General features: G+C 36.9%; 2 protein-coding genes across 3 annotated transcripts; both read left to right on the forward strand.

Annotated features, from left to right (window-relative positions):
- The first annotated feature begins 14,144 nt into the window (after window positions 1-14,144).
- LOC145102149 (DNA topoisomerase 1 beta-like) lies at window positions 14,145-19,464 on the forward strand. Of its 2 annotated transcripts, none has more exons than XM_079039516.1 (17): window positions 14,145-14,385; window positions 14,964-15,063; window positions 15,145-16,185; window positions 16,360-16,554; window positions 16,644-16,724; window positions 16,822-16,881; window positions 16,985-17,079; window positions 17,345-17,501; window positions 17,604-17,729; window positions 17,824-17,904; window positions 17,979-18,069; window positions 18,154-18,287; window positions 18,380-18,451; window positions 18,533-18,622; window positions 18,711-18,814; window positions 18,904-19,072; window positions 19,154-19,464. In XM_079039516.1, exons 3-17 carry the CDS (start codon window positions 15,235-15,237, stop codon window positions 19,220-19,222), a joined length of 2,475 nt encoding a protein of 824 aa, XP_078895642.1. In that variant the 5' UTR covers window positions 14,145-14,385; window positions 14,964-15,063; window positions 15,145-15,234; the 3' UTR covers window positions 19,223-19,464. The 2 variants fall into 2 exon arrangements, with proteins under 2 accessions (XP_078895642.1, XP_078895643.1); XM_079039517.1 differs by having other exon boundaries at window positions 14,980-15,063.
- A 1,404-nt stretch (window positions 19,465-20,868) lies between these two features.
- LOC145098643 (DNA topoisomerase 1-like) lies at window positions 20,869-21,751 on the forward strand. Its single transcript, XM_079036264.1, has 4 exons — window positions 20,869-21,003; window positions 21,140-21,211; window positions 21,383-21,454; window positions 21,635-21,751. Exons 1-4 carry the CDS (start codon window positions 20,869-20,871, stop codon window positions 21,749-21,751), a joined length of 396 nt encoding a protein of 131 aa, XP_078892390.1.
- The last annotated feature ends 2,220 nt before the right edge of the window (window positions 21,752-23,971 follow it).

Consider the following 23,971-nt stretch of genomic DNA (forward strand, 5'->3'; position numbering starts at 1 on the left):
GGCATATCAAGATTTAAACATGCCATTGAAAGGTTCAATGAATCTCAAAAGATCTAGGAGTTTTCAATACATTTAAAACTTAATCACTTTTTCGTTTTTCATGGTGGAGAATTAGTGAATCGTCATTCACTTACCTTGAAATTATTTACTTGTTAGATTACGACATTCCTCTTCTAATTTGTGAATAATGTTGTTGGATCCTAGCCCTAATTTCTCATTTGGGTGTTTAATTGGGGAATCATTTCTAATCAAACTTTGTTCTTTTTCCTTTTCAGATGTCGAACGTCAACAACAATGCTTCCGCTCAAATTCCTCCGGCTCGTTCTCACTCATGAACTTGTGTGGGAGAGTGATCTTTGACGGGTCCAATTTCAATGATTGGATCCGCAACATCCGAATGGTCACTCGTTAAGAGGACAAAGAGTATGTCCTCGATGAGAAGCTAAAGGAAATCAATGTCAACACTACCTCTGCTGAAGAGATCACGACCTTTGAGTCCCATGAGCGTGATGCTACGAAGGTCCATTGCATCATGCTGGTGACTATGACTGCAGAACTCCAGAAGTCCTATGAGGACATGTATCCCTATGAAATGCATCAAAACTTGCTGGACCGGTACCACCAAAGCGCTAGGCAAGAAAGGTATGAGATCATCACTTCGATGATCACTACCGGAATGGGTAATGAAGAGTCCCTTACCACCCATCTGCAAAAGATGCAGAGATATGTCGATCGCCTGCTAAAGTTGAATGTTAACTTTGATGAAGAGCTGGAAATTGACATCATCCTTCACTCCTTGCCTCCCTGCTACAACCAGTTCTACATGACCTACCACATGAATAAGGCAGAGGTGACTTTTAGCAAGCTTCAAGGCTTGCTAAGGACTGCTGAGAGCAATCTCAAAGATAAGTGTGTTGCATCAACTCCTATTGTTGCCCCTGTCTTGGTAATTGGGCAAGGGAAGGGTAAGAAAAGGAAGGCTCCCTCAAAGAGCCACCACAAGGGAAAGTCCCAAGATGGTACCTCTTATATTGGAACCAAGGCTAGTTCTGCTAAACCCAACTCTAACCCCAAGGAGGCAGAGTGCCACCACTGCCACAACATAGGGCATTGGAAAAGAAGCTACCCAGAATATCTGCAAGCTATCAAGGATGGGAAGATCAATCCGTCCTTCACAGGTATTTACACTATTAAATCTAATGATTCATTGCATGTTATTTCTTGGGTTCTTGATACAGGATGTGCTTTTCACATATGTTCCGATTTTTAGGGACTAAAAAGAAATAGGGATGTGGAGCGTGGCAAGATAAATCTAATCATGGGAAATAGAAGATCATCACCTGTCATTAAGATTGGAGTTTATTCCTTAGTGCTTAGTAATGGATTAGGTTTAGATTTAAATAATTGTTGCTATTCGCCAGATATGACAAGAAACATCATTTCTTTTCATGGTTTATATAGACAAGGATTTGGATATTCATTTGATAATGAAAAGGGTTCTATTTATGCTTATCTTAATAATGTTTTATATTTTGAAGCATTGCCTTGTAATGGAATATATGAAACTGTGATGGTTGTACATAACTTAGGAAATGATGTGTTGTGTATCGATTCTTCCATTAGTTTGGATAAAGCATGCTTGTGGCATTGTCGTCTTGGACATGTCAACAAGAAACGCATAGCCCAACTCTAAAAGGATGGAGTGTTGGAATCATTCGACCTTAGGGACGATGACGTGTGCGAGTCTTGTTTACTTGGAAGGATGACCAAGTCACCCTTTACTGGCTCTTGTGAAAGGGGTGAGGGTTTATTGGATCTCATACACACCGATGTGTGTGGGCCCTTTAGATCCACCACAAGGGATGTGAGTCGCTTCTATGTGACTTTTACCGATTATTATAGCAAATATGGGTATATCTACTTAATCAGGCACAAGTCAGAAACCTTTGAAAAGTTCAAAGAGTTTAAATAAGAAGTGGAGAATCAGTTGGGCAGGAAAATCAAGATACTTCGATCCGATCGAGGTGGAGAGTACCTAAGTCTTGAATTCTACAACTACCTCAAGGAATGCGGGATCGTTTAGCAATTGACGCCACCTAGGACACCGCAGTTGAATGGTGTGGCTGAGAGGCATAATCGAACCTTGCTAGACATGGTTCGTTCCATGATGAGTCGTGCTTTGCTACCTATCTCATTTTGGGGGTATGCCTTAGAGACCGCCGTCCATGTCCTTAACTTAGTCCCTACGAAGAAGGTTGCCAAAACACCTCACGAGATGTGGACAGGGAAAGCTCACTCGTTGTCACATATAAAGGTTTGGGGTTGCAAGGCTTTTGTAAGACGAGAGACTCACGACAAGCTCGAACCTCATAGTGAGTGGTGTATTTTCATCGGTTACCCGCATAAGTCCTTTGGATATCTCTTCTATAGACCGAGTGACAACGTTGTCTTCATCGTGAGGAGGGGGTTTTCCGTGAGCAAGAACTCATAAGCCAAGGGCACAGTGGGAGGCAAATCGATCTTGGAGAGATTCTAGAGTCGAGCAATGAAGGAACCTCTAACGCTGGCGCCCAACCCGAGGAGGAAACTCCAGTTGAAACAATTGACGAGTCCTTACCTCTTAGACGTTCTGAAATAGTTAGGGTTCAACCCCAGTTTTATGGTTTTCATATTACTATAGAAGGGGATACGTTCATTAGTGATAGTACACTAGTGAATTTGGACGGACCTAACAGCTATAAGGAAGCCATGGCAGGCCCGGAGTCTGCAAAGTGGAAAGAGGCGATGAACAGAGAGATTCAGTCCATGTACGATAACCAAGTTTGGAGCTTGGTTGATAATGTGCCAGCTCGTAAGACGGTCGGGTGCAAGTGGATCTTCAAGAAGAAGACCGACATGGATGGGAATATGCACACTTATAAGGCGTGATTGGTTGCGAAGGGCTTTACTCAAACTCCCAAAGTTGACTATGATGAAACCTTCTCACCGGTTGCGAAGATAAAATCTATTAGGGTGATGTTGCCCATTGTTGCATTTCATGACTATAAAATATGGCAGATGGATGTCAAAACCGCTTTCCTTAATGGAAAGTTGGCTGAGGATGTTTACATGGCTCAACCAGAGGGTTTTGTCAGTGCGAAGCATCCCAATAGATTGTGCAAGCTTGAAAAGTCCATTTATGGACTGAAACAAGCGTCTTGCAGATGGAATCTTTATTTCGATGTGAAAGTCAAAGAGTTTGGTTTTCTACGAAGCGATGATGAATCATGTGTATATGTCAAAGCCAGTGGGAGTATAGTAAGCTTCCTCGTATTGTATGTCGATGACATACTACTCATAGGAAACGATATCCCGACACTGCAGGAGGTTAAGTCCTGGCTCAGGAAGTGCTTCGCTATGAAGGACCTCAGAGAGGCTGCCTGTATTCTGGGAATAAGGATAGTGAGAAACAAAAGTAAGAGACTAATAGGACTTAGTCAGAATACTTACTTGGACAAGGTACTAAAGCGTTTTAGTATAGAGAATTCAAAGAAGGGAGAGTTACCAATCCAAAGTAATTCCAAGTTGAGCAAGACTCAAAGTCCGAATACCGAAGTCGAGATAGCAGAAATGAGTCGAGTACCATACGCTTCTGCAGTTGGCTCGATTATGTATGCTATGACTTGTACCCGCCCTGATGTGGACTTCTCTTTGAGCATGGTTAGTAGATATCAAGGGAACCCTGGCAAAGCGAATTAGACCGCAATCAATAATATTCTTAAGTACCTTCGGAGGACCAAGGAATGGTTTCTAGTCCTCCATGGGAGTGATGACTTAAAGGTGAGAGGGTACAGTGACGCCGGTTTTCAGACCGACATGGACAACTACCGTTCATAGTCAGACTGGGTCTTTACCCTAAATGGAGGAGCAGTGACTTGGAAAAGTTCCCAGCAGGAGACCGTAGCTGATTCAACGTGTGGATTAGAGTACATTGCAGCAAGTGAAGCGTCAAAGGAGGCAATATGGTTGAAGAACATCATTAAAGACCTTGGAATTGTGTCGGTCATACAGGAGCCTATGGAAATTTTCTGTGATAATGAAGGAGCGGTTGCCTTGACCAAGGAACCGAGGGATCATGGAAGATCACGACATATCGACAGAAAATATCACTTTATTCGACATCGGGTGGAAGAAGGACTCCTCGTAGTGAAGAGGGTATCGTCAGAAGATAACCCAACAGATTCGCTTATGAAGGGACTGAGTAGGGTTAAACACTTGTAGCACACTAGGAGCATTGGGCTGAAGGACAATATTAGTTTAGAAACATGTAATAGATAAATTGTAATTAACATTCGATGATTAAATAAATGGGTATTATTTACGAGTAAAGTTACTGTCTTATGTTAATTGTTTACCTATTGTTTCATTTTGCATGTTTTGACTTCTTGAATAATAAGATTATTCGAACGGTCCACAGTCGTTCATATGTTGGATGTAGGTATGAATGAAGACTGTCATGAATTGGTGTGTAGATTGTCTGAAGTGTATTAGACATAGCAAAAGTTTTCTACAACGTTCATGAGTGCTTATGAACTTGATTTGAGCATTGGAATAAACTCGCGCTTGCTGGAATCACTTCACAGAATTTATCATGAGTGATCGCAAGATGATAATATCATATGGTCTTAAAACCTATATATATGGTTTGTTGTTTGCTGATTGGTTGTGCATTGATAATGTGTAAACGCATCAGTAACTTGATGTTATAAAATGCATTGTTGTGTATGATTTGATTAGTGGATAGTAAATGCATATAAGTCGAAGTTTATCTGTTCCTTTTATCCTAGGAGGGTAAAAACGATATCAGGGCCCCTCGATGATTTGGTTTGACTTATGTGTCAGGCCTGGTCAGGACTGAATTGATGTGTTCAATTAAGTTCTATTTCAAACGAATCTGAGATCGGGAAACAAACTGTTGGACAATAAGTATGACTATGTTCCATGTAATTGTCCTCATGATATCTAGAATAAAGGATTATACGATCCCTTATCTTAAGGAAAGGTTATTGATAAGATCAAGAGTTTTGAGAACTGTGATTACTAATCGGATCCAGAAGTTGCATTTGCATTTGTAGTTATTAGACTTATCCAAGTGGGAGACTGTTGGATTAGTGTGTAAGTCCATAACTATATTTGGTATGTACTTGACCCGGTTGTGCATGGTCCTTTTGGGTTGCGTTCACCAAAGCAACTTGACTGGCTGAATATTAGAGAAAGAGGTTATTATGGTTCATTAATATATTATAAGAATAATATATTAAAAGAAAAATCATATTTATTTAATTAACATTGGTCAAGAATTAAGAATTAATTTTGTGATCAAAAGAAGTTAATTGAACTAGGGGGATTGAATTGTAACTATGTGATAGTTACAAGGTTGGGCAAGGAAACCCTAAATGACAGGGTTCACGAATTCTAAGGGTGCATTTGGTTGGCAGGAAATGAATGGAATTCAAGGGAAAAAGATTCCAATTCCCTCGAATTCATGCGTTTGGTTGGACTTAGAGGAGGGAAAAGAATTCCTAAATGAAATAAACTTTCCACCATATGCAGGAAAGTGAATTCCTTCCAAAGTTGGATGGAAAACATTCATTCTCATCAAGGAAAGTGGCAGATTACAAAAATACCGCTTGTACTTATCAGAAAACTCACCACCACTACAACCACAATCATTGACCACCGCCACCATCACCTCCACCGCTGCTGCCCCACTGACCACCACCACCACCACCACCACCACTTCCGCCACAACCACTGCCACCGTCGTCATTGCCACTGACCACCACTACCACCACCATCCACCATCACCACCGCCGCCGCCTCCCACCGCCACTGCCTGCGACGCCAACACCACTACCATCATCGTCGTTACCACCTTTGTCGCCGCCACCGACCACCACTACCACCACCACCACCATTGCTGCTACCACCACCACTACCAATGCCATCACCCACCAACACTGCCACCACCACCACCACAAATAACACTACCACCACCACCATTACCAACGTTGCCACCATCACCACTACCACCACTGCCACCGCCACCACCAGCACCATAATCACCGTCGTTGTCACCACTAGTTGACACTGCCACCATCACCACCACTTCCGCCACCACAATCAAGGCCACCGCTACCATCACTACCACCATCGTAGCCACTATCACCGCCACCCACTGCCCCCACCACCACTACCACCACCGTCGAAATTTTACCGTTTTTATAATTTTCATAATGTATTTTTACATATAAGTTAGAAAACAAGGTAAAATTAAGCAAAACAGACAAAAAGGGTAATTTTATCATTTTACATGAATTCCAATTCCATTTCCTGCAAACCAAACAGATTCTGGAATTAATTCCAATTCCATTTCCTACCAACCAAACAACATATGGAATTGGATTCAAATTACTGACACATTCTTTTTCCAATTCCAATTCAAATTCCTTCAGCAACATTCTGCGAACCAAACAACACCTAAGGATAAGGCTTTAAGAATTCATCCATAATGGGGATTCTAGAATTATCTTATGGGCTGCTTGGTGGCTAAGTAACCAGATAAGGATAATGACTGAAACCCTAATTCCTACACCTATATAAGAACCCCTTGGGCTTGAGAATTCGGCGAGACCTTACCCTGGAAGTCTTAGAGACGAAATTCTCCTCTCCCCTCTCTCTTGTTTCATCCAATTTCTTTTAGTGTTTATGATTCATTAGAGGCACAACATTTGAGGTGCTAAAGTTCTCAAGGCTTCAAGATCTACAATCAACAATCAAGGTAATCATCTAGATCTGTTTTGTTATGCTAATTTCGAATTATATACACTAGATCTAGGGTTTCCAAGTCTTGGATGAATTGAATGTACAGTAGAAAAACCTAGATCCAAGCATTAGGGTTTGCATGAGCACATAGGATGTTCTTTTGACTCAAACCCATCAGTATCTTTGTATTCTTAGACCTGAGATACAAATTTGGGACTTGAAGTGTATGAATTGTTGTACTTTAACATGGTTTAACATTGTTCTGTAAAAGGTAGTCATAAGGGCCATCGTTAGGTATGACATGAGCTACATGATGGGCGTATGTAGTCAAGATGCGATTTGTTCCTCTTATTCATTGAGTGTTAGACATCTAAGGCATTACTAAAAGTTGAACACTAAATGAGATTGACGACGATCCATATCTCATGTTCAACATGATCATGTTTAAGACAAAAGAATAAATGATACCACACCTTTAGTAACAATTGTAGCTTAGAGCTCCAAGAACTGGTTGTTGATAAGATGACACCCTTCATATGTTATTAGGGGCAGTATTCCGTTTCTAGACACCAACTACTATCTATGTGAGTCTGTAATGAATCTTATGCAAGTGGGAGATTGTTAAATCTATATGCCCAAGAATCATTATTAAGTGATATTGCTAATACTATATGATCATATAGGGTCGCACATTTATCAAATTGGCATATTTTGTATATTTATTATTAATATGATTAATAATAAATAATATTAATTCTTGTATTTATTTAGGGAATAATTATTGTTTTGTGAAAATAATAATTAAAGAGAGTATAACTAGTTATTATATCATATGGTATGATTTAATAAGTCATGTACAAAGTTTTGGACACTTTTGTTAACCATGATTAAGTTAATAAGTTAACATACCATGGTTAATAAATTAGCTAGACAATGTTTGTCTTTTTCTTAAGCATGGCCAAAATCATTTTTTTAAGAAAAGGGGTTGCTTGTCAACTTTCTTCTTATGTCCCCCATGCTTCTAAAAGGCTACTAATACTTTATGTTATTATAATGTAAAGGTATATCTTGCATGAGAGTATAAAAGGAAGGCTTTTGCATGAGTTTTTGGCTAGTTTTTTTTACTCTTCCATATGATGGCCGAATTCACTTCTTCTCTCCCTCTTCTTCTTGTCTTTTGAAGTATATTAAAGATTTGGTGCCTAGAAGTACTTCTCCTTTAGTGCTTATTTGAGTTAAGCACTTAAAGGCTTAAGAAGTACTTCATACAAGAAGGAACTAGCATTCCAAGTGCCTTAATCTTAATGGTGGATACTTATAGAGAAAATCATACTCTTTGATTTTTCTATCTTTATCAACACGACAACACCCCAAAACCAAGTGGGTTCAAAAGCTCCAAAGGTTGTCATTCTAAACTCTATGGCTGTTTTAATATCATTCTAACTTCTATTAATGGATCCTATATGGTTTAGTTTTGTTATAAACTCCAAAATAAACTTGTTATTTTTAACACTTCTGTTGACTAGTTTTTATGAAAAAGTCACTTATCTTTTGTATCAAAACCCATCGGTTCCATTACAAAAAGGAGCAAAACCAGTGAGATACAAATGGATCTTTAAGAAGAAGGAATGGATACAAATATTTGAACCAGCTAGGTTAAGGGAAAGGTTGGTGGCGAAAAGGTTTTCTTAGTAAGAAGGAATTGACTATCATGAGGTGTTCTCACTGGTCATGAAGCACAAGACAATTCAAGTTCTTTTGGCCATGGTGAGTGCATTTGATTTGGAGCTTGAATAGTTTGATGTGACTGCATTTCTTCATGGGAACTTAGAAGATAAGTTTTATATGTCCCAACCATAAGGTTTCCTTAATTCTAAGAAGGATCATGTATGTTTGTTGAAGAAATCTATGTATGGTTTGAAGTAGTCCCAAGACAATGGTACAATAGATTTGATTCATTCATGATCTTGCATGGCTACACTTGGAATTAGTTTGACAATCGTGTCTATGTAAGGTCACACCTTATGATCTGATGAGTCAAACATTACACACTGACCACCAACACCAACGCCAACGTCGGCACCAGCGCTAGCTCCAGTCCCAGTCCTATTAACGTCAGTGTGAACTGCATAATCTTAGTAACATTTGTATATTATGGAGTCATACTTTTTAAATATAGAATAGATGTCTAACATGTAATCTTAGTGATTAGGATCAAAGCTTTACATAGATTAGTATACATCCCTTAATTAGTAGGATATTCGTTACTGTATAATCAACATTAGGGCTTGGTGACTGTCTTTGTGACTGTGTTCTCTTTTTGAGAACCCTCTTTCTTAGTGAAAGTATCTTTGTGATTATTCGTGTTCTTTTATTTTCTATTTAATCTTTGCTTCGTTTGTTTGTTCTTTGTTATTCATACTTGTGTGTATCCGATCGATACAAACCTTTAGCCTACTCAAAGGAATTGTCACAAGATTCCTACATATATTTGTTCCTATATGTTGATGATATGCTCATTGCAGCCAATGACATGGTTGGAATAAATGACTTGAAGGCAACCTTGAAGAACGAGTTTAAGATGAAGGATTTAGGAGCAACAAAGAAGATAATGGGGATGGAGATTCAAAGGGATAAAATATTAGGGCAGTTATGTATTTCTCAACAAAAGAATATTGAGAAAGTTTTGCAGTCTTTCAACTGTGATCAGTCCAAACCAATTGGAACTCCTTTGGCGGCTCACTTTAAACTTGGTCCAGATTCTATACCCAAAACTAATGAAGAAAGGAAGTACATGAGCATGGTTCCTTACTCTAGTGTTGTTGGAAGTCTCATGCATGCAGTGGTCTGTATCAGACCTGATTTGGCTCATTCTTCTAGTATGGTAAGCAGGTTTATGATCAATCCAAGAAAGGCTTATTGGGAAGTTGTCAAGTGGATCATGTGATACTTGAAGGGAACGACGGATGTTTGCTTGGTGTATAGAGCTAATACGAAAACTGACTTGGTTGGATATGCTAACTCTGATCATGGATGTGATCTGTTGAAGCGCAAGTCACATACATGTTATATTTTCACTTTGTTCGGATGTGCCATCAGTTGGAAGTCAACATTACAAGATATAGTGGCTTTGTCTACAACTGAATCCGAGTACATGTTTATGACAAAAGGAATACAGGAGGAGATACAGTTACATGGGCTTATTCAGAGTTGTGACATCCCCATTTTCACGGCCAGAAAAGACCGATTTTGTTTATGCTTTGTTTAAAAATCAGAGTAATATTTTAATTAAAAGTATTGCGGAATTTGTCCCAAAACAATATATGATAAAGATTTATCAAAAGCATTTCCGTAGAAATGTATTTCATTAAAAAGACTCGGGATGTCATGTTCGATACAGATCATAAGCATAAACAATACAATATAGGCCTTACTACATTATTCCGTTTTTACAGGCCTAAAATCCATTAATCTCTCATCCCAAGACATCACATCTATGCTCATGCGCCACTACCTGTATTACAAGAAACTGAGTGGGTCAGGCTTGGGAGCCTGGTGAGCACATAGGGTTTTCAACCCACAATAAATAAGTTTATTAACTTTATCAAACCAAACAAACCCGATTACCCGTTCCCGTTATCCTCACTTTACGTCCCTAAAACATCTAGCACAAGGGACCCAGTCTAAGGACTATCATCGGAACGGACACTACTGCTAAGGGGATTCCTCAGCAATAAATTTCCTTAAGGCAACCATGTGGGGGATGGAGTACATCTAGTGAGCACACAGTTCAAATAAACATCTACAGGTTGCGAGCCTGCTAGTGTTCCACTGGACTGTCTAGAATAGTCCGTGGTCGTCATCTATACTCCGCTAGATGATTGGATCATCAATAACATCTATAACAAGGCCTCTCATTATTTTTATTTTGTCACACAACAACTATTACATCTACCCATGTTTTACCCAACACATTTTGTAGATATAAAATACATATACAGTTTAAATAATTGAAAACATGTATAAAACGTTCATCCAGCATAGATAGCAAGTATTCAGATAATATGCACACATAGCAGGTAATTTATATAAAATACTTCATATCTATGTGTAAGCTGAAAGTAACTATGCACTCACCTGAAAGGTGGTGACTCAGCACTCAGACAACGCTTTGATACTCCCAAAACAATTTTCCTTCGATAAAACCTAGTACCAATACCACTAGGGTTTAGTCTAACGATAACCGCGATAAATTAATTACTCTGACTATTATTATTATTATATAAGCGTTAATAACACTCAATATAACTCATAATAATAGCCCAAATAATTATTTTAAGGACCTAATAACATTCCTATAATTATTTGAAAGCTATATTAAAAATTGCGTAAGCGTAACTCACTTACAACGGATTTTAACGAAAACCGGAACTTTATTTGGAGCAGCGTTTCGAAACCGAAAGGCTCTTTTTCTCGGGACTCCGGGAGCCTCGGGGCTTCCCTCGGGAGCTAAGGGGTTTATCTAGGGCTTAGGGGGGTTTAGAGGAGCTAGAGAGAGAAACTAGTGAGAGAAAGAAGGTGGAAAGGTGTGTGAAATCCGGGCAACTTCGCATGCCTTTTATAGGCGCGAAGCCTTGATGGTACGCTGGGCGTTCAGCAGCTACACGGGGCGTAGCTTCGGATCAGACCTCCAGGTGGCAAGCTTCGCACGGTGCAACACGGTCTGTTCTCGGACCACATGAAGACCCTTCGTACGCGGCGCGTTTTGAGCTCGGATGCTGGGCGTAGCGAGGGGCGACGTGTCACTTATCCGAGGCGGGTACTGAGTCAGCAATGGAGGGTCCAGATTGCGCCACGTCATCGATCGAGCAACAAGTTTCGCAACTTTGAGTCTAAACTTTAAAAATTCGTATCTTTCACATACGATCTCCGTTTTTGACGTTCTTTATATCCACGCGAAGGTGGGAGTGTACTCTACAACTTTCGTTTAGACTCCGTCGGCTAATTTTGACTCGATTTTAAATTTTATATTATTAACAGGCCGGGACAAGATTGGTCCGTTAAATTCTCATAACTTCTTCATCCGACGTCCGTTTTCACTCATCTTTTTCTCGTTATGCTATTTTTAACGAGCTCTTCGATTCTCGTTTAGGTCGTGTCGGCTAAAAACCGCTCGATCTAATATTCGAATTTCGGGCTGTACACTGCTAACTCGAAACTTTGAAAAATCATAACTTCTTCATACGAAGTCAGATTTGGGCGTTCTTTTTATCGACGCTCTTAGTTTAACATATTCTACGACTTTCGTTTAGATTGCTAAGGCTAAAAATTCCACTATCGTAAATTCACTATTTACGCTTCCCGGTGTCGTGCCGGTTCTGTCGCGAAACTTCGACGGATCATAACTTCTTCGTTATAACTCGGATTTCGGCGTTCTTTATATGTACGAAAACCTTGTGACATATTCTACAACTTGGTTAAGATTATTTATTCTAAATAATCTTTTGTCGAAAAGTCGTTTTCGACCCCTATTGCCTCTAAATTGATTAGCCCAGATCTGCGGGCGTTACAAGAGTCTTGGTCTGAAGGTGGAGAAGTCGATATTGTACTCTGACAGTCAGAGTGCGTTGAACCTTGCAAAGAGTCTTATGTATCATGAGAAGACGAAGTGTATTGATGTTAGATTGAATTTCATTCGTGACATTCTGGAAACATAAAAGTTCTCAATTGTGAATATTGATACCAAGGTGAATCCAACAGACATGTTAACAAAGTCGTTACCCATGGAGAAGTTCAAGCTTTGCTTGGACTTGATTGATGTTCGCAGGAGGTAAACCCCTCCAGGGCTTGATGACAGGAAGATATAGGAAGTTCTTATTTGAGGTAGAGCTCATAGGATGCTTAAGTCAAAGTGGAGATTGTTAAATGTAACTTGAGCATTTGGAGCATTCTCATGGGTCATTTGGAGTACTTACAACATAATGGAGAACTTGAGGTTCATGGGCATGTGACAAAGGAACAAATCACCTAAGACGGTAATGGATCATCAGACAAAGGAATGAATCTTCCAAAAGGGGGTTTGGAGCAACTTGGAGTGGCTTGGAGTGGTTTGGAGCAACTTGGAGCAACATGTTGCGCCATGAAGATTGAAGTTGTGCCATCCTTAGGGATGTTGCGCCATATGGATGAATCTTGCGCCATCCATGTAGATGTTGGGCCAAGGGGAAAGAAGTTACACTAAAGGAATGGATGTTGCGCCACATATAGGAGATGTTGTGCCATAAGGAATCCATGAAGAAGATGTTGTGCCATGAGGAAGGGAAGTTGCGCCAAGAGGATGAATTTGCGCCATTTGGAGGAGATGTTGTGCTATGGAGGAGATATTACACCTTTATGGACCACCTTGGTACATGATGCACCATTTTGATTCATTTGATATGCCAGATGACCCTATTGAACCACGTATGTTATGAAGTCCTTTGTGATGCTCAAAAGTCGGTGATGCTCAAGGAATACACCATGTTATGCTACCATGATGGATTTTGGACCATTAGTGTTCATGATGCACCACATGTGCATCATGATGCTCCACTATGGTCATGGTACTCCATCATGAGTGTTGTTGATGCTCATGGGTTGTATAACATGGAAGAATGTTCTAGAAAATTATGCATGGCTAAATATAATTGGTTGTCACCTTTCATGGTCATATGGCCCAATGGTCTTGGTCCATTAGGGTTTTAGGTCTGATCCCTCATGGATGCATGTTGGAATAATTTTTTTGTATCTTGAATTCTATAGTGTTAGGCTTATCTCTGTGAAAATTATACTTATAACCTCTATTTGAGTGCTATGAAATAAAGAATACTCCCTCCTGCCTATGGACATATGTCACATTGACCGAACCATGTAAATACTATGTCTTGTGTGCTTTTACTTTTGCTTGTTATCCGTTTCATGGTGACGACGTTGATACCTATGTCGGAAGGGAAGAAGACGAACACAATTGAGATGAAGGAAGAAGAAGTTGGAATGCGATCAGAAGGCTAGGGCTTTATACTGTTATTTACTGGGAGGGTGGGTTGGGGTATATTTATTTGTTTATTTTTTTAATTAAATTTTGTTGAAAAATATAACATAAATTAAAAAAGACAAAATATTATTTTAAATGTGTCAAAACTAACCATAAAAATTTGAAAAAGAACAATCTTCTCCACGAAAAAAAAGTTGAAGGATTGTCTCAGAAAAAAAGAAACCTAAGGGACTATTTATGTAACTTTTTCGAACTATAATGGAGCCCTAAAAACGATGATTCCATTTCCATCTAATTGATTAACCGACCCGAAAGTGCAGATTTTTAGGTGAAGATTCCATGAAATTTAACGAGTTTTGATGTGCCCAATTCATCGGATTTAGCCCGAAATCTGACCTTTTTTTGACCCGAATTTGACGAACGCTTCTTCCTTTTCTTCTCTATCCAAATTTCTAGGCTCTCGACGGCAACCCTCTTCTCTTGCCTACCTCTCATCGGAAACGAAACGGGATCTAGGGTTCAACCTTCATCTTCACGCCGTACAACTGGTACGACTCCTCTTCTGTTTCATCGATTATAATTTGGACAAGAAAGTAATTCAAGTTCGAACAATGAAGTTGTCAGTTTCTTAAGCAATCAGTAACTCGGCTGGATTTTGTATCTTGTAGCTTCGCACACACCATCATTAGTTGTAATTTTGAAATCAGACCCTTCTTTAAAACAATTGAAAAAGAGCTAGTTTTTGAGCTCGAAGCTGAATCCTTTCAACGTAAACCTAACTAAATGTATTCTGTTTCTTTTTTCGTTTGGAATGTTGAATACGTTTACTACTTTTAATTTGGGATTTTTATTTTCCGAATTGGATAATCTGAGTTCTCGCATGTTGAATGTTTAGCATGAAATCGAGACCTCTGGGCTTTAAGTAATGTAGTAATTCATTAACGCAAATCAAGTAAACTTTCAGTGCTTCATTTTAAGTGTTGGAAACTAGCTCTTCTGTCTGTTTAATTGTTAAGCTTATTGCAACTATGGTTTTTTTCAACTATGTTGGATGATAAACTATGAAGTTAAAAACCAAATAATTGTTCTCAACTTCTCATATATCTACCAATTCTCTTTTCTGAAGCTGCAAATCCAATTAGGTCTCGAGTCATTTCCAGCACTTTCTATTGTCACCTGATCACCTCTTGGCTGAAGTTAAACTGTTGCCACTCCCAAAATTTAAGGTAATGCTTATAAGTTATAAGCCATTTGTTAATTATGGTGAGTTGAAATATCATATACTAATGCAGCTTCTTTTGTTTCAGTCTCACAAATCCTGTAAATACTCTTGAGGAAAACAATACCTACAAGATCTCATTGATCAAGTGATATATGACAACAAGCTGACCAAAATAATGAATTATTCATCTGATGAGGATGACAAGCCCTTGGTTTTCAAAAGGAGCTCAAATTCTGATAGATTGAAGCATTCCTCTCAACAGAAACCAACTTCCATTAGTAAGCAGGAGAACCCTGTGGCTAAACCTGTGGCTAAACCTTTAGCTAGACCTATTGTTAAACCTCCACCTAAACAAAAGAGTGATTCAGAGGATTCTGAAGATGACAAACCATTAAGTTCAAGAATTTCAGTTGTACCTAATAAGCCGAATTCCAACCATGTGAAAATAACACCAAACCCTAACCCTAACCCTAGTTCATCTCAACATCCAAGACCACAAGTGAAACATGAAGATTCTAAGGATGAAAAACCTTTATCTTCAAAATTTACACCCAAGCCATCAATTGGACCATTTATCAGAAAGCATGATGATTCTGATGATGATAAGCCACTATCTTCAAGAGTTAACCAAAATGGTTCTGCATCAAGGGATAATCAAATCAAAAAACCGAATCTTGGATTAAATAAAAGACCCCCAAACGAGGAAAGATCTTCAAGTCAACCATTGGTCAAAAAGCCAAAGCTTTCAGATTCTTATTCACCCACACCAATCATTCGGAAACCAGAAGTGAAACCAGAAGCTGAGTCATCAGATGATGATGAGAATGATCATGTTCCCATATCTCAGAGAATCAAGAACCAATCCCCTTCAAGTAGTAAATCAGCATCTGTAAAAAAGGTGATGAAAGTTACTTCTTCATCAAGTAAAACCTTCAAGAAGTCAAAGAAAGTGGAGAAAAAGTCAAAATACTCCAAACCCTCAAAGGTTCCACCTGGATCTGGTGAAGGGCAAAAGTGGACAAGTTTGGTTCATAATGGTGTAATTTTTCCACCTCCATACAAGCCTCATGGGGTTAAGATTCTCTACAAAGGGAAGCCTGTTGATTTGACACCTGAACAAGAGGAGGTAAATATTACAAATTATACTTCAAAAAATCTACAGTCATTCAAATATGAAGCAATTTTCATTTCTATAATTGGTTAGACTTTCAAAATACAAAATTTGAAAGTAAATGCGTAAATGAAAGTATGTTGCTATTGAACTAATTTGAGAAACTTGGATTTCATATTTTTTTGACAGGTGGCAACAATGTTTGCAGTGATGTTAGATACTGATTACATGACAAAACCTGTGTTCAAACAAAATTTCTGGAATGATTGGAGGAAGATATTGGGAAGGAATCATACAATCCAGAGTTTAGATGATTGTGATTTCAAACCAATATATGATTGGCATCAAAGGGAAAAGGAAAAGAAGAAGCAAATGACTACAGAAGTAAGTTTATATGAATAAACTTTGAGGAAATTTAAATTAGAATATACAATAGTTATTGGTATAACCTTTTCTTTTTTACACTTTTGCAGGAGAAAAAGGCGATAAAAGAAGAAAAAATGAAACTTGAGGAGAAATATATGTGGGCAATAGTTGATGGTGTTAAAGAGAAAGTAATATACTAATATATCATAAGTTTTTATATTTTGTTTTTTAGTTTTCTTTGAGTTCATAGCCTAAAGAAATGATTATTAATTATTTTTTTTTCAGGTTGGAAACTTTAGGGTTGAGCCACCTGGGTTGTTTAGAGGTCGTGGGGAGCATCCGAAGGTGAAATGACAACTTTGTCCCTGTTATGAAAGTTTTTAACTTTTGGTTTTTAGATTTTTCTTATAAAATATTAAATTGTAATTGGTATCTTTGTGTTGTTTAGATGGGAAAGCTGAAAAGTCGTATCCGTCCTTCTGATATCACAATAAATATTGGCAAGGGTGCCCCTATCCCGGAATGTCCAATTCCTGGTGAAAGGTTTGACTTCTTTGACTTTTTTTTTTAAATCCATATGTTTGGTTGGATATGGAATGGAATTAGCAGAGTAATGTAATAAACAAGGGAATGGAATAAGTCATGACATTCATGACAAAAACGAGTTATATTGCAATTTTTCATTCCATTTCATGATGGAAAGAAGCATTCCATTCCATTCCATTCCTTTTTCTGATTCCATCATACCAAACACTACCAAAATTTGTAATTTGACCTAAAATTGTAATTTTTTTTTGATGGTTGACAGCTGGAAAGAAATTAGGCATGATAATACTGTGACATGGTTAGCATATTGGAATGATGCTATAAATGGAAAGGACTTCAAGTATGTGTTCTTAGCTGCCAGCAGTGCCCTCAAGGGTCAAAGTGACAAAGAAAAATACGAAAAGGCAAGGCTGTTGAAGGTCAGTGTTACTCACATCACATGAATGTTCATTTTACCAAAATGCCCTTCCATTCCTGATATTGATAATATCATTATCATCATACTATTTTTTTTTATATAGGGATACATAGGAGGCATCAGACAAGCTTACACTAAAGATTTTACAAATAAGGATTTGACAAAGAGACAGGTGGCAGTTGCCACATATCTCATTGATAAATTAGCACTCAGGGCTGGAAACGAGAAGGTAGTATTCGGTATATTCCTATCTTCTATCGGAATGGAATTCAAGATTCCATTCCATGTGTAACAGATTTCACAATTCATATTTATGGTTGCAGGATGATGATGAAGCTGATACAGTTGGTTGCTGCACATTGAAAGTAGAAAATGTCGAGCCACAGCCTCCAAATATCCTCAAGGTATAAATTATACTTAAAATTATTTTTTTTTTAAAAAAAGAAAATCCTAATTTTGACTTTTGATGTTTTTCCAGTTTGACTTTCTTGGTAAAGATTCAATAAGATACCAAAACGAGGTTGAAGTCGAGCCACTTGTGTTCAAAGCAATTCAACAGTTCCGAACAGGTGAGTTGAATTTGATTTCATTCCTCCATTTTTGATTTTTCAATTACGAGGGCATTAACGTCATTTTGGGCTTTAATTTCATAGGGAAGAAGAGTAATGAAGACCTTTTTGACAAACTTGATACAAGCACATTGAATGCTCATTTAAAAGCACTCATGCCTGGCCTTACAGCTAAAGTATTCCGTACATATAATGCATCCATCACCTTGGATGATATGGTAAAATCAATATATTAATTATTATTATTAATTTATTATTATTTAGATTACTATTTACTATAGTGTTGAGTTATTTTTTTTATTGGTTGTAGTTAAATAAGGACATGAGTAGTGGTGGAAATCTTGCTGAAAATGTAGTTGTTTACAACCAAGCAAACAAAGAGGTAAACTAAAGATCATTATAAAATCTTATATTTATTTCTATTAATTTTTTATTCATGTGTAAAAAATTTAACTTTTTGTAGGTGGCAATTATTTGTAATCATCAACGTAGTGTTTCAAAGTCTCATAGTGCACAAATGATGAGATTGAATGAGAAAATAGAGGAACTCAAGGTATAAATTAAAGCCTCTTCTTACTTTTTTTGAACAATTAAAAATTTAGTTTTTTTAATTTTAAATTAAATGAATATATTTTGATCAGGGTGTTGTGGAAGAACTGGAAACTGATTTGGGTCGTGCAAGAAAAGGGAAGCCTCCATTAAAGGGTTCAGATGGGAAGCTAAAGAGGAACATGAACCCTGAAGCGTAATATAACATAATTAAATTAAATTAAATCTTTTTTTTTTTTTTTTTGTAATAAAAAAATGTTTAATAATTTTGAAAATATAATACAGGTTACAGAAAAAGATCGCTCAAACTAATGCAAAGATTGAGAAAATGGAACGTGACAAAGAGACAAAAGAAGATTTGAAAACAGTTGCATTGGGCACTTCAAAAATCAATTATCTTGATCCTAGAATAACAGTCGCATGGTGTAAACGTCGTGAAGTTCCAATTGAAAAGGTAAAAAAATTAAATAAAAATTTTAACAATATATATAATACTTATGATGTGAATATAAATTAATAAATTATAATAATGCAGATATTTAACAAGTCTTTATTGGCGAAATTTGCGTGGTCGATGGATGTGGATCCAAGCTTCAGGTTCTGATCCCTAGTTCCCTACCCAAAATTTATAAAAAAAAAAAAGGACAAGGAAACGATAGATTTTTTGTTTTTTGTTTTATTTATTTATTTTCCATTTTATGTTGTCACTCTTGCGGAAAATTCATGTTGTACTAAGCATGCTATACAATGTAATGATGAGTTGTTGTTGTTGTTATGACCATTGTTCTTTAGATTTAAAAAAATAAATAAACATATATATGCAATGTAGAGCTTGTGTTGATTTTTCTTGAAGTGTATATCTATCTCCTTTACGTGTGTGTGCGTGTCCATCGAATATTTAAGTAATTGATGAAGAAAAAGAAACGGCAAGATATGAATAATTTATTTCAAGTTTAATTTAGCAATTTTTAAACAATGATTTGCTACACTTGCACGTCAAATAGCTTTAATGTATCTATGACCGATACATTAAAATTATTGTTAGACCGTTGCCATGGTCACATGACACTATGTCCGTCCACACCATCCCATGTGCGTGTGGCGTTGTGAGATATGGTCACCACTACAAATGAAAACGGTGAATAAGAGTAGAGCAAAGCCAGCAGTCACTTTTTTTATACACATGAATACAACATTATAAAAACATTGCCAATCAAAATCATATAGATGTTGCGGAAAATTCATGTTGTACTCATGAATATATTTATTCAATCTCATCATTTTATGTTGTCACTCTTTAGTGTTGTTCAAAACATTGCCAATCAAAATCATATAGATGTTAGAAATACAAGCAACTGTCAATCGAAATTGGCAAGCCGCACATAAACTTTTGATACGTCATTATTTTTTTGCTGGGTATACAATATTTAATTGTCGTTTTCGTACTAGTAGGGAAGTATTTTTTATGTATTAGTATTGTTTTAGAGTCTGCAATGAGTTTGTCCATCTAAAACTAGATGTTAGATGTAGAATGAGATTTAGTCCTATACATAAATGTTCGACTACGCTTAGGTACTTAGGATATACCAATATTAACATATGATACCACATGCAAGTATTTGAAAATGTCTGAAAGGACAACAGTGGAGTGTGTAGTTTTTTTTTTTTTTTTTTTTTTTTTGCGTATGTGTTATTGAGGTTTTTGACAAAGAATATTTGTGTAAACCTAATACACGTGATACTGAGAAATTATATTTGACACATGAAACGAGACATAGTTTACCAGGAATGATTGGTAGCCTTGATTATACGCATTGGACATGGGAAAGATGTTTAAATGATTGGCGCAGTCAATTTACCCAAGGTGATATAGGTGAACCGTCTATAGTACTAGAAGTTGTTGCATCTCATGAGTTGTGGATTTGACATGCATACTTTGGGGTTGTAGGGTCCAACAATGACCATAATGTTCTTCGTCGGTCCCCCATTTTCAAGGATATTTGGATCGATGAGCACCTGATATGTCTTTCACGGTGAACGGGCATGAATACAAACACGATTACTATCTTTGTGATGAAATATACCTAGAGTACTCCACTTTTATGAAGGTATACACGATATCTCAAACTGAAAAAGCAAATATATTCATAAAAATACAAGAATCTGCTAGAAATAACAAGTTAAATGTGACTTGAGCATTTGGAGTATTCTCATAAAGCAATTGGTTTCAACCGAAGCATTTAAAGTTTAATGGAGCACTTGAATGAAAGTCTTTTTGACAAGTTGGATACAAGCACATTAAAAGCTCATTTAAAGGCACTCATGCCTGGCCTCACAGCTAAAGTTTTAAATACATATAATGCATCCATCACCTTGGATGATATGGTAACATCAACACTTTTCTCATTTGTGTTCTCTAGATAAATTATGTTTAAAAAGCATTCAAGAACTTGTAGGAAAAATAAATGAGAGAAAATTTGTAAAAAGTTACAAAGCTAAAGTTATTTTTTGTTGGTTGCAGTTAAATAAGGATATGAGTAGTGGTGGAAATCTTGGTGAAAATGTAGTCGTTTACAACCAAGCAAACAAAGAGGTAAATATGATATCTTTTAGAAAATTTTACCTCATAATATAAGAAATAACAACATATTTCCATTTATTTGTCTATTATGTTTATATTTATTTCTATTAACCGTATATGTAATTTTTTTTATAATGTTGTATTCATGTGTATAAAATTAACATTGTACATTACTTTTTGTAGGTGATAATCATTTGTAATCATCAACGTAAGTCTCGAATGATGAGATTGAATGAGAAAATAGAAGAACCGAAGGTTACCCTTTTCTAACTTTTGTCGTACTTATGATCTATGTTGTATTTGATAAATATATATATATATATATATATATATATATATATATATATATATATATATATATTATGTCTATCAGAACCATTAAAAATTTAGGTCCAATTTTAGTCTTCTAATTTTAAATGAATATATTTTGATTAGTGTGTTGTGGAAGAACTAGAAACCGATTTGGGTCGTGTAAGAAAAGGGAAGCGTCCATTAAAGGGTTCAGATGGAAAGTCGAATGAGAACTTGAACCATGAAACGCAATATTACTAATCTTATTTTGATCCTGATACATATTCATTAATAAAAAAGTGTGTAAAATTATTTTTTCCTCGTTATTTAGGTGTTGTTTGTTTTCTCGGGTTGAGAAGATTGGAATTGAGTTTCTGGAACCCTTTAAGAAGACTCATTTCATGGATTATAACTCTAATTTTTCTTTTGGAAGCCTAAATGTGTTGTAAGATTATTGCACCGGAAAATATTGTTGTTGGTAGTTTTGGTAATGCTGATAGTTTGGATTTTGGAAATCCAAAGAGAAAAAATGTAATATCTTGAACCGTCTTGTGTTGCTTTACGTCTTTGGCTAGAACCGATTTATTTATCTTTACCTCAGGAATCCATTAAAGGTAAATACTAAAGAAATTGAATGAATTATATAAATTTTAGGAGAAAACACACTACAAATGAATGAAATGTGTATTCATTTTTATAAACTTAAATAAAAAAATAAAACAAATAAAGAAAAACAGATGTATGAATATGGTCAAAGTGAAATGCACAAAATAATATGGTAAAAAGTGAATGGTCAAGAGAATTCTCTGTATAAAATTGGTCAAATGCATTGAAGTAACTTGACATGAATTAAATTGGAAACATGATTTGTAAAAAAAAAAAAAAAAAAAAAAAAAAAGATACAGGAAAAGAAAAAACTAATGGATTCAATGCAAAAGTTAAAAGTGGGAAGCTTTTCTTCTCTGTATAGTCTTGATTTCTTTGCAACATTCACACTTGAATTGAATATAGACAAAAGTAATGGGTTGGCGAAACCAATTCATGTCATTAACCTGCTGAACCCACTAAGCAAGATATAGCTAACTGGCGGTAGTGCTACTTCCCGTTTGTCCAACCCACGACGGTACCCTCCTCCCTAATTAGAGTATTAGACTACCCATAAATGTTCATATACTACCAAATAGACCACCATGTTAAATAGCCCAAAAATACTTGAAAAAAATGTATAATTTTTTGTAAAATAAAATACATGTGTTACAAAATATTATCATTTGTGATAAACATCATTTGAAAATGTACTAAACCAGTAGCAAACAACATTTTTTTTGCTAGATATGATTTTTTTTAAATTTAATGAAAATTAGAAAAATACAAAACTTCAGCGTTTTGTTGATTTTGCAATGCTGCTTTATGAAATTAATAGTTATCGAAAGAATTTTCTTAGATTTGGCTAATTATTATAACTGTTTTAAAAATCTAATTTTGTCATTTTCTAAGAAAAAAAATGTAACATCCGGATTTTCAGGGACATTATTGTGTATGTTAATCTTGAGATTTAAGGAGGGACTCGACGAGTTGAGGGACCAACTCGTCGAGTCGAGTCGAGTTGCTCACGTGGATTTAATGAATGGACTCGACGAGTCAGAGGAGGGACTCGCCGAGTAGGTGCTGGGTAGAGAAACCCTAATCTCCTGGGTTTGGGACCTATTTAAAGGCATTTATAGCCTCATTTGCGGCTACCTTCCCCTGAGAGCAAACCCTAATTTCTTTTGGAGCTAGAGAGTGAGAGAGAAGCTTATGTTGTGATTCTTGGTGCATTTCTATAAAGAAGGATGAAGAGCTTCATGATGGGGAACAAAGGAAGGCAGTGGATCTGTGGTATTGAGTGTTTCAGATGCTAAGAGAAGGTACAAAGTCCTCATCTTGTTCATTCCTTGTACTAGATCTCATTTTGGGAGTTTTAGGGCTTTGCCTCCGTTCTTTTGAATCTATGAGTCGAATGAGACCTGGTTGTGGTTGGAAACCTCATATCTGGACCTCCTAAGGTCCTTAGAGTCTAGATGTCTCAGCTTTAGTGGTCCAAATGAGGCTTGATGAGCAAAAACCTTCATGAAGAGCATGTATTGGCATTTTGAAGCAATAACATCATGTATGAATGTAAAGATCGAAGCTTTACGTAATTATTGAGCCTTGGGATGATAGATTTATAGTTTAGAGTGATAGATCTGGTTGAAATCGTCTGAATGAGAAATCAGATCAAAGGGACTCGCTGAGTCCATGTCCTGACTCGACGAGTCGGTAAGGTTTTGTCCCGATGGATTGATTGTCGGATAACTCGGCGAGTTGGGGGTCAACTCGACGAGTTGAGCTGGACTTTTGAGACTTTGGAGGATACGAGGGGACTTGACGAGTCGCAGGAGTGCACTCGACGAGTCGGGTCAAACTTGGACCGTTGACTTGAGTTTGACTCCTGTTGACTGT

Source organism: Lactuca serriola, chromosome 4 (genome assembly GCF_051521515.1).
Source record: "Lactuca serriola cultivar US96UC23 chromosome 4, Lser_US96UC23_V15, whole genome shotgun sequence".
Lineage (NCBI taxonomy): Eukaryota > Viridiplantae > Streptophyta > Magnoliopsida > Asterales > Asteraceae > Lactuca > Lactuca serriola.